The following is a 12,446-nucleotide window of genomic DNA, read 5'->3' on the forward strand; positions in this document are numbered from 1 at the left end:
GTTCCCATCATCCCCGTTAGTTCAAATCAATGTGTTGGAGTAGGAAGTTCACAACAGTGTTGAGCAACAAATCGACATTAGATTTTTGTAAAACGATGGTTTCTGATTTATTCAAGATTTAAGAATTAGTTTGGAGATGAGTGTCTTTCTCAATCTATAGTCTAAAACTGATGCAAATCTTTTAAAGGAGGCTGCTTGAGAGATGAAATGAACCTTGTGGTCGTTAACCAAGAGCCTTAACTGAAGACAAGCACATTGCCATTTAATGCTCTCAGTCGGAGTCGATCCATCTATGATCTGAAGAATCACTAAGGAATTTTAAATAAGTGTTAGTAATATGGAAACATCAGTTAAAATTGTCATAAATTGATAAGTTTTAAGAGGGGAAAAATAAATCTAATGAGCAAGTCATTGAAGTTGTGCATGAATAAATCAAAATTTAATTACAAGGCTTTTATTTTTCACTCTGGAAGATTTGTATTTCAGTGGCAAATGCCTACGCAGAAAGACAGTTGTAAGTCGTTTCACTATATTGAATAAACAAATTTAATCTGAAAAACTGCTATTTATATCTGAATGTCCATCATATATTTGTTGTACAGTAATGTTTCTTAACGCAGTGTTGTGGATGGTTCTTAACGCAGTAGTTCACAATGATGTTTGGTCTAGAAGCTTTAGTCAAATGCATTAAACACTTGTGCTCTATCTGAAATTTGCAACCAGAACTCCTTCTTTGAGCAAGCGAGCAACTTTTACTCACTGAACTAAAGAAACCAGATGTTTTCTAGAGCAATCAGTTGTTCTAGAACAGAAATGAGCTGAGTGATGTTAGCGCTTTTAGAACATGAAATCTGAAAGACCAAACCAAATGGTATTTCTACCGCACTTGCTATACCCCACTGATGCCCTTTGACCACAAACATTACGATGACATACAGAATTTTTGATGACCACAAACAGTTGAAACGACATCCAGAATTTTTGATGTCCTTTGACCACAAACAGCTGGAACGACATACAGAATTTTTAAGCATAGTTTACTATTAAAATCTTATAGTTCTATTGTCTTCAATTGTAGCTAGTTTTGTTACTAAAACTTAGCCAATAACGTGAAGCACATTTGTTAAACCTTTGCGGCACTTAAAAATTTCCTTCTGCACAGAAAATTTGAATGAAATAGGATTTATAGGTTACTCTGAACCTTCTTTATTTACAGTAGATGGCAGCTCAACACAAACCAGTCCATACATTTTAGTCATATTTAGTTTTTTTAAGACTTTCATTTTTCAAAGAAATCTTCCAGATTTTTTTAGGGTATAAAAGGAATTGTTTAAAAAGAAATTTTTATGTTATTTTTTCGGCTGTATGCCGAAAATCTCCTTATTCTATATTAGTTTTAAATTTTTACCTTGAAATCTTGCCTAAAATCAAACGGCGAACCCTAGGTGTACCCAGACCGGGCTCACCGATCATCTAGGACAACTGAGAGTCTGTATTCTTTGTTTCTCCGCATCTCATCGGTCAGTTCATTGACAACAATGCTCGTTTCGGCACTCTTTTCGAAGCTCTATTCAATCAGTGTGCCCACTTTGGGCACACACACAGAATTAAAACGATAAGTGCTATCTTCACAAAATTTTATTTGTGTACTCCTCTAAGCCTAATTATACTGCCTACTTTTTTTTAAATCAAAACTCCGACTTTAAAAGGTAGCGTGTCGGAAAGGGTTAAAGTGTTTTAATTTTCGTTAAGATTTCTCGAACTTTATAAATCTGGATCAAAAGTTCAAATTCTCCTTACGACACTGTTGAATACTCTGCAGAAATGCAGCATTAGTTTCAAACAAACTGAAAAGAAATTTAAATTTGAACTAAATAACGGGAAATTTGGAAATTGAAGGTAAGTAGATGCGTAAAGAAAAGGCTTGTAGTCACGGCAGAATTTTATTTATTTATTCCTCCCCCCTCTCATTAAGAGACTTTTTTTACTAGTTAACACATAATTTGGCGCAACAGACGGCTGTTCTTACAGAATTACATTAGCATCGTTCAAATTCTGAAATACATTTGAACCAGCGAGCACATATGTAGCTAGCAAAAGAAGCAGAAAGCTAAGTCGACGTGTCCAAGATGAAATCCTGACTCAGAATGGTCTGGTTTTAGTTCCTATTTAATATTTTGATATGCTTCTATAGACGTCAGCAAGAAGGAGTCACAAAAGCATTTAAAAAATAAGACTGCCTTTTTGGTTCCTGCCCTAGATAAATTTTCATTCATAATTAAATTTCGAAGTAGAAATACTTATATAATTCTTATCAAGAGTTGACATATAAATCTTTGATATTGATTTAATTTTATTTAAACATCAACCGAAACATATCAGATCAATTTTCCTTCTCAGCTTTTTACGTGCATTATGAAAAGTCTTTTTGTAGTCCAAAGGGACAATTTGCCCAGAAGGACTATTAATTTCACATTGGCATTTTGCGATGGTTCACTATAAATGTCGGTTCACTTTTCAAATTGTTGCCACCCAATATTAGACCCCTGTATTATATTTAAAGAAATTAAATAATGAAGAAGCTGCATAAAAGTGTGCATATTTCTCACATTGTGATAAAACAACGGTACCTAGAGACATCCAGTTTTGAATGACGTACGTTTCCACCCGAATATGGGCATCTGGAAGCCCAAATTTGGAATTTGTTTTATTATCTATTTCATATTTTGTAAAACTTTAACGAATTTTTGATTAACAAATTCAACGATTTCAAAACGAGCAATGGCAACATTGTATGAAAAAAAAAAAATTTCTATCTCCAATGCGAGAGACTGTGTATCGGAAATTGTAAAGATATGCTCATTTTAAAATCATTTTGCGATATTGCTGTTGAACTGAATTTTATGGTTTAAGTGCGAAGAACATGATATTTAATAAATAAAGGTAACACACAAGACGCTAAATGTAAAATCTGAAAGCTTTCAGATTTGGAGGGGGTTATTAATTTCTCCCCCCCCTATTTTTAAGTAAAAATTTCCTTTCTGTTGCTCTACGTGGAGTAGAGATTTTGATTTATTTTCTTACATTCCCACCTCCCTTAATTTCTCTCTGTATGTCTCTCTTTCTCTCTCTCTCTCTCTCTCTCTCTATATATATATATATATATGCAGAGAGAGAGAGCCTAGGTCCTTCGGTACGGCAGTCAGAATCATTAACCACTTTCTCGTCTGGGTAGTATCTCCTGAGAATGATTAGGTATGAATTTTCTTTGTAAAATCCTCATAAGGCTGGCGGCCAGCCAATGCGCCGCAATTCCTGCTTACATTAAATAAAAGAATATTTTTTTTTTAATTCTAAAGAGATTGTGAGGACTAAAAATTCAAAACAGTATTCCAGATATGTTTTGAATCCAGATTCTAAAGGGGGAAAAAGTCCTCTCCCCTCCCTTTCTTACAATTTTTCTTCGTATTTGTAAAAACAGAGCTGAATGAGATTCACGACTGGGAAACTTTTAGGCAAAATTAAAATAAAAAAAAGAGCGACATTTCTGGTCAAAGAATTCTCTTCTGTTTTTAAACGAACGTAATAAGAAGGCAATCTGCAAATGAATAAAATTTCAAAATGTTTATTTTAAAATAATGCCATGTTTTTTACGATATTGCTGAGAGAAATCCCCTCTCTGAAACTTTGCAAATACCACAAAGAATTTGACTAAGATACTCTAAAACGTAATACTTAACTGTTAAGACTTTTATACGTAGTTCTTTACATAAACCTGAATAAAAAGTTTCACAGTTAAAAATTTATAAAAAGTTTCACAGTGCTCTAAAAATATTCTCTTAGTCGTCTGAGAAAAACTGGATTCAAGATTTTTCACGAAACTTCGAAAAACGTTTTAGTAATTAAAGCAAAACTTGAAATCGAATACAACCGAAATGTTTTCTGAATTCATGCGAACCGCAAAAAATACAAACTTTTTAAATGGTATAAAAAATTTTGCATGTTTCAGAACTGTCAGAATAGTTAAAAAATATGTTGTTTACAAATTAGAAAATAAAAAAAAATTACACTGCCGCATTATAGAATATTATTATCCACCTTTTTAATTTTTCTTGTTCCTTTCCTAGTAATCTTGCCTGAAAATTCTTCATCAAATTTTCATCAGAATTATCAAAAAGGAAAGTGTAGACAGATGTTAAAAAATATTAATTATCACTTCAAAGATGCTTGCTTTGATTTTTTTTAATGTTTAAAGAATTTTGAAAAAAGTAATTAAAGGAAATTTAAAAAATAAAACAAAATATTCTAGAGATATCAGGATTTGTTACTGTGCAATAAACAGGAAAAAATCATTGATTTTCTCACCGGGGTTCGAAATCAGAACCTCCTGATCCTAGCGTGTTTCCAAAGCACCACGAAAGCACACATCCGGGAAAAAGAAAATTCCTTATACTCACCTGGCACTTAAAGATAACTGGGTAGAAGTGGACCAGTCGCAAAATTCAGGCGGCGACGAATTAATACCTAATACATATTAGTTCGGTAGCTACTTGAAAATTTTTCCTTTTTTTTAGGGGAGGTGTAGGAGAAAATATGAAAAATCAGCACATCTACTGCTAGCCGCATGTGCTTCGGGAAGGAGGGAGGAAATTCTTTGTAATAGTTACCTTCCAAACCCACCTTTTAAATTACTTGTTATCGAATTAGAAAAGAAGTAAAAAAAAATTTTTTTCCATTATAAAAAGAAAAAACTTTCAAATTTAAAATTAACGTTATATTCGAAGATTACCAAAATAATTTTACATTTTTAGTTCAAAGGAGCAATTTTCCCAGAAGGACTATTAATTTCATTTTGACATTTTCTGTCGAAAACTTTAAATGCCGCTTCACTTTTCGCATTGTTGCCACCAAATATTAGAGCCCTGTATTATATTTAAAGAAATTAAATAATGAAGAATCTGCATAAATGTACTATATGTCTCTCGCATTGTGATAAAGCAACGATACCTAGAGCCATCCAATTTTGAATAATGCACGTTTCCACCCGAATATGGGCATCTGGAAGCTCAAATTTGGAATTTATTTTATTATCTATTTCCTATTCAGTAAAATTTTAAGGAATTTTCGATTAACAAACTGAACGATTTCAAAGCGAGCAATGACAACACTGTACGAAAAAAGAAAATTTTTTTATCTCCAGAGCGCGAGACAGTGTATCGGAAATTCTAGAGGTATGCTCACTTCAGAATTATTTTGCGATATTGCTGTTGAACTGAATTTTATGGTTTAAGTGCGGAGAACATGATATTCAATAAATAACGGTAACGCACAAAAACTTTTAAGAAAAGGTCCCTTTAGGCGTAATGTAAAAATCTAAAAAGCGTTCAGATTTTTGTTTTTTAATAATAATAATAATAACGTACGAACTTCAAATGAAAAGGTGTTCAAACCAATTCTTTATTTATGGATGCGAAAAGAAAAGGTATGAATGTAAATGAAAAGTAAATTCCGAACAGACAAAATTCCATACGTATTCCTTTACATTATTTATATAAGTTACTTAATGATCCTTACTTAATAAAATTAAAGATGTATTACTACAATGCATAGCTCCTGTACGACAGAATTTGACAGAGATTGGAAAATTCCAAACTGCAAGTTTTTCAGTTTTTTATGTCATTTTCAACTTGTCTCGAAGGATATCGGTTAATTAAATCAGAATAATTCTAGAAAATAAGAGTTTGAATGAAGTGCAGCTAAAAATGAGCAGTGCCGTTTAAGAAAGTTATATGCCCTTTCATATCAGATTTTTTTTGGAGGGGAGGGTCCTATAAATTTATCAATTATCACACCGTTATATTAGCTTTTAATCAATAAAAGATTCACAGGTGAAACATCGACTCCTTTACAAATATTAAAGAAGTTTGTTTGAGGTATATTCGTGTGGTGGTTAAGTGGTAAAACTGTTGAATTCTTGCAGCTTGACCGGATTCAATAGACTGGGTTTTTCCCGTTAATAACGTAAATGTGAGCTAGTCTCCATTAAAAAGTGTTTCACGAACGCATCCCTGCCCTTAGGCAGACATCCTCGCTTTGCCGTAATCAAAATAATTTAAAAGCGTGTTTATGGTTAATTTTTATGTATCTATCATATGTAACTTGTACAAGACAATGATTGTAATCAACATATCTATGCTTATACACAGGCCTTTTATGCCCATGTAATATTTATATGTATATTTTTACACGGAGGAAATATTCCCTTCTGCCAGGATGACTATTAACACTGTAAGACTTTTACAACAAAGTCAGGTCAGTGGTTATCTCAGGCGGCGCTCAGCATGGTTAATTTTCCACACTGTCATTTCATCGTCATCCTCAGCATCACTGGAAATTTCATTACCTCCCATATTCATGCCGCCAATGATTTCTTCGTCACTCAAAACTTAAAAAATTTGGCTTTCTGTTTTCTACATTTATCCATTCCGATTTTGTTTTTTGAAACATGTTTATGAATTCATTGTCAGTTAGAGTTGCTTTTTTATTTTTAACACAGGTAAATAAAAAATTTTTACGGTAAGCGCATTAGAAAAGCCGTTAAACGACGCATCACTGATAAAAAAACCCAAACCAATCACATAAAATTCGCGAGTATTACCGATTTTAGTTGTACCCTGTATTGTTGCATTGTGACATTTTCCCGGGGATTGCCGACTGAGTTAACACAGACCTCAGTTGATAGTGGCTCGATTAACAAAGGTTTTAGTACATATGTAATTCATTCCGAGAAGAAATGAAACATTACATTAAACAAAATTAAAATCGAATAAATTAGTTAACTACTTGAGAGAATTAATTAACTAAGGTAATGGACTTAATTAATTAAATAGATTAATAAACTTCTTAAATGATGTGTGAGGTGTAAAGTCTTAAAATAATTTTTTCGATCTGTCCCAAATTTAGTTTCTTGATGCCTCAATTTTGATTAAATGCTAATGTAATTGAAGTACGCCATATACTGAAGCCTTATTAATAAAAAATAATCTTTATATTACTGATTTTTATCGGGTAATGATTTCAACTAAAATACTTAATGCTGGACAAATCGATCCCCCACAAAAGAACTAATTATTCGCAGCATTCTTTGCACCTGTACGTATTATGTTTAGTTACGTATGTTACGTAATCTAAAATACATTTTTGAGTGGGGTCTCATAAAATAATTTTAAAAAATGTTAACTCCTCTAATGGGATAAATTTAATGTAATCTATGTGTATTGTTTATACATTATCTATACACCATTAATGCAATCTGTATATTATACATACAACGTATTCTACTGGTATATATTAATTAGTATACTGTGCACTAAATTAAGTACAACATGTTTTATAATACTTAACTACTTATTGCTACTGCAATTATACTGTAACTTTTGAACTTTCGTTATAATTACAATACATAAACACAATATAATACTAAACTAATAAGTACTGTATAGAGCTTGATAGTATAATATTAAGTAAGGTTTTACGCTGTCTACTCACAAGACGATGGATTTAATGATATTTTATTACAGAAAAGTAATAATTAATAGTAAATTACATTACTATTAAGCTATTACAATTAAATTGGATTTCTTAAACCTTTTTCAATTCTTTTCCAACATATTAACCAGTTTTTAATCCATTAGGTATACTAATTATTTAATAATGACTAATTATTAATACATCTTCCTACTCAAAAGTCATACTGCTACGCATTATTTTTTACTTCCTTAATAACCCATTCTACGTTATTCAGACTCAATTATGGCGTGCAAAGTAAAATATAGCTGAGGAAAGGTAATTAGTCATGAATTATAACTGGCTTAAATAGAGATTAAAGTATTATTTAAAAATTACATGAAAAAAATTACTTTCACAAAGGAAGAAGCATCTGCCTGTAATACTTTAAATTATTATTATAGAACAAATAATCAGCATAATTAATAACTTATTTAATGATTATGGCAAATGTATTTTTCCATGCAGTATATCACGTAATGTGTATACATATATATATTGTTTCAAAAGAATAAATTGAGTTTAATTAAAAAAATTAATTTTAAATACATATTTAATTAAATATTCTTTGCGCCATTGCTGCAAGGAATGAAATTTAAATTTAAACAAATTTAAATTCTAAACAAATACGTATAAAAGTAAAAAAGTAGAAAAGCAAATTTAAATTCTAAAAAAAGGAAAAAAGCCAAAATAATTTTAAAATATGCAAACTTGTAAAAGATTCAATTCTCGAACCAATCCACAATATCATTCAAATCCAAAAGCACAAGCAAATCAAGTGCAAAATCCATCCATGAAAACAAATCCACCAATCTAATAAATTAAAATTAAATTAAACAATTTTTTTAAAAAATGCATATGTGAATGATCGTAGAGTAGGCAGGAGGTTTCTGTAGACAAGGATTTCTAAAATACATTGATTTCTAAATTTTTTTATTATTTTATAAAAAATTCATTTTTTAAAAATTTAATTTTTTAAGAAAAAGTTTAATTCTTGACTTTGCTTGATTGTTTTTCAGGGGACTTAATTGGTATTTTCCTTTTTGAACTTCTTAAATGTTAATACTTAAATGTTGATTTCTGGGGGTGCCGCTTTGTTGGAATTACTTTTGGTTTTGACTTTTACCCTTGCCTGCATGAATGACGAAACACGAATTGAATGATTGGGGAGTTAGGTTTGGAGGCAACTTCCCCTTGATAAGTCTGTCTCCTGCCTACTCTACGATCATTCACATATGCATTTTTTAAAAAAAATTGTTTAATTTAATTTTAATTTATTAGATTGGTGGATTTGTTTTCATGGATGGATTTTGCACTTGATTTGCTTGTGCTTCTGGATTTGAATGATATTGTGGATTGGTTCGAGAATTGAATCTTTTATATGTTTGCATATTTTTAAATTATTTTGGCTTTTTTTCCTTTTTTTAGAATTTAAATTTGCTTTTCTACTTTTTCACTTTTATACGTATTTGTTTAGAATTTAAATTTGTTTAAATTTAAATTTAAAATATATATATATATATAGAGAGAGAGAGAGAGAGAGAGAATGATATTTGAAGAATACTTTAACTTTTATATATCATTTCAAACACACTTTAGTTAATTTTATTGTTTACTAATACATAACTCCCCCCTTAAGCTAGACCCCGGGGAAAAAAAAAAAAAAAAAAAAAAAAAAAAAGACCGAAACCGAAAGTAATAACTTTAAATAACATTCTAATAAATTATTTTTGGCACAGCACATTTAAAATACTTCTTTTTAATTATAAAGCCCTTAAACTTGTCGTTGAAGTACATAACAGTATTAATTAAATTTAACCCTCAAATACTGTAGTTACCAGTTCGTCTCTTAGCTTAGTAATTAGTATTTTTTAATAGCTAATAGCTTACTATAGTATCTGACAGACAATTGACGATTCGGGGAAATGTTAGCTTAGTTAAAATATAGCTAAACAGACTGCTGTTATTGTTATTATCATAAAAAATCATTTTACGTTATTTATATAAACTGCAATATTTTTCATAGAGAACACGAAAAAACTATATTTAATGATATACATACAAGATATTTTCATAAAATTTTATGGCAATGTAAAGTAAAAATTGTGCCAATTATCTGTTGAACAATTTTTTTATTTGTGGGTTTTTGGAACTAGTAGTATCTTAACCATTTTAATAAACAGAAGTTTTACAATAATGATTAAAAGCAATTAATTTTTTTATCACAGTCAGCCTAAGAAAATTTTTGCAATAAAAATATTGCTAAACCCCACGCGAAACGAAAATGCTATAAAAAACCACGCGAAAAAAATTCAGAAAAATGATTTATTTATTGAATGATAGCATTGACCTATCAGACTTCCGCTCTGGGGGATTACAAAATTTCAATTTTAAGAGATAAATGCACTAGCCTGTAGCCTAGGTACCGAGGCATGACAATTGTTGTTAAGATACTTTTAATTATTGTTAATATTCTCGACTAGTTATTACCTGTGAAATAATATTAGCATTAAGATTTAAACAATGCAACAGACAAGTTACTGAAACATTACTATTGGTTTAAAATATTATCCTCTTCATTAATGCATATCAAGACATGTTTTCATGTTTTTTTAATACATTAGGCATTCTGTTATCAAACAAATTAGATTTAAAGGTTGCTTTGTTCAAAAGGCTTTAAACAAAAGAGAAGAGAAACAGAAACAAGTAAAATGTAAAATCAGGCTAATCAACAATCTTGTGCTTGGCGTAGATTTTAAAAATCTACTACGTAGGCGTAGTAGATTTTTAAAATCTACGCCAAGCACAAGATTGTTGATTAGCCTGATTTTACATTTTACTTGTTTCTGTTTCTCTTCTCTTTTGCCAAATCTAAGCCAAACACATTGTCGTTGCTTAGTCTGATTTTAAGCCCTTTATTACAATATTTAAGAGAATAATGTTTTAAATATTACTGCTTTGAATATTATGAGAGGATTAAGCTAAAATGAATATTGTGCTACATCAAACAAGTGAAATTTATCCGTGGATATCATATATATTTACATTTTCTAGTGAAGAAATAAACCGGGCTATAAGAAACTACAGTTAAATTAGTTTTGTTTCATATTAAATAACTAATTATACTTGAAGAGTTTTCTTGAAGTTTTTTGATACAATACATGACAATTAATCAAATTATTATCAATCGATAAAATCGGTATTTTTGGTGCTTTAAAGAGGATTTTAAATCATGTAATACTTTTCTCTATGATTCGATGAGTGTGCGTAATCAATTATGATATCTAATGTGAGGTAATTTTTCTTCTAAAGGATATGCTTCTCAAAGAATAAAACCCTAATTATGAGAAATATGATAGAGATTTTTATGATCTACATATTATGTCAAAAATTTGAACACTGTGACCAAACTTCTGTTATTTCTCAACAGCAATAATCTATCGTGTTCAAGAGTGCTTCTATCAAATTTTTTGATTAAACGAAAAATGTCATGTCAACACGAAAACAGACCTCAGTGAAGACGTGTTCGATATTTGTAATTTTCTAATGGTCAAGAAGTCATGATTCTAACACTTAATTAGAGACCAGCAGCGTTTAGTATGTACTTACCATCATCGGTGGTTGAAGATTGTGCTGGACTCACCGTCCTGGGGCGGACATTCTGCACATGACCGCTCGTTTCGGACTCCGACATGGTCCGGCAATCGTACAGGAAGAAGTCAACAGGTCCTCGCTCCCAAGAAGAGTCCGGGCGCCCGTCTGCCCGGCTGAGGTCAAAAGGGAAAGAGTGTCGATTCGAGTCCGGGAGCGCAATCTGATTGGACGGCACCATTCGCCTAGACGTCACGTCAGTTATACTCAGATGGGGGTAAGGGGTCGGGGAAAGCGACAGAAGGCGCTCAAACACGCCCCGCGATCACGGTTCCCGATCCCTCAGCACCGGGACTTTTCATTGGAGGACTGAGAACTCCGCCCCCCGATCTTCTCATTGGCTTCCGGAAGGGTCTCATCATCAGTGACGAGTCACGCACAAGATTCGGAGCAACGAAGTTTTTATTTTTCGGCTTTTTCTGTTTTTTTATTTTTGTTTCTTCTTGTTTTCCCGCTCTTTTTCATTTGCCGTTTATTGATTGTTATGCTCCCCGAACTTGTTTCTGTTTCGGATCGGTATGACAGGAAGAAAGGGAAATGAAGTGTCAAATGAAAGTAGAAGAGTTTCTGACTGTTTTTAAATGGATTTTCAAACGTTTTCGGAAGAATTTCAATATGAAATATTGGTTCATAAACATACCCGTTCGCTGGAAAATGGCGCAAATAATATATTCAACGAAAATGCACTCAACAAAATAATGTTAAAAAGTAGTATTATTCTTGTATTTCGGTATAATTTTGTTTGAATTCTTCAGTTTCTGATATTTCCTTTGCATTACTACGACACAATTTAAGACTTTTCAGAATAACCACGAATTTAAATGATTTTATAACCTTCTATAAACTTTGTTTCGGTGCATAGTGAATAGTTTGTTAAATATTAGTACCCTAAAATTAATTATTGAGGTTCATTTTTTCAGCAGTTTGTTATACATAAAGTTTAAGAACATGTATATTCGAATTAACTAGGATCATGATAGCAAAATCGTAAAACCTTTTTAAATTACATTAAAAAGATAACTGCAATTTTGTACGGTTTTGAAAGATAAAATCCTCTCGCATTCTTTTCAAATGCGCAGATCTTTCAAACTTAAATCACCAGCTTTTGGTAAGTACATCCATCTACTAAATCAACAAACTCAAATTACATGAGAGCCGAATGAACAGTCTAAAAACAACTGAGGGGCCAGACATTTTTTAAATAAAAATTAAAAGTTTTCGTTAAAATA

At 31.3% G+C, this 12,446-nt stretch overlaps 1 protein-coding gene across 3 annotated transcripts in view; it reads right to left on the reverse strand.

Annotated features, from left to right (window-relative positions):
- The window catches only part of Hr51 (photoreceptor-specific nuclear hormone receptor 51), a 118,776-nt gene extending 107,133 nt beyond the window's left edge, over nt 1-11,643 (reverse strand). For all 3 annotated transcript variants that reach the window (XM_035369390.2, XM_035369389.2, XM_035369388.2), the window contains exon 1: nt 11,176-11,643. In XM_035369390.2, coding sequence (XP_035225281.2) covers nt 11,176-11,398 — 223 coding nt within the window. In that variant the 5' untranslated portion in view covers nt 11,399-11,643. The remainder of the gene's footprint in view (nt 1-11,175) is intronic.
- Between the last annotated feature and the right edge of the window lie 803 nt (nt 11,644-12,446).

The sequence above is a fragment of the Stegodyphus dumicola genome, chromosome 2, assembly GCF_044657685.1.
Source record: "Stegodyphus dumicola isolate Sdum_Otavi_A_Nest chromosome 2, ASM4465768v1".
Lineage (NCBI taxonomy): Eukaryota > Metazoa > Arthropoda > Arachnida > Araneae > Eresidae > Stegodyphus > Stegodyphus dumicola.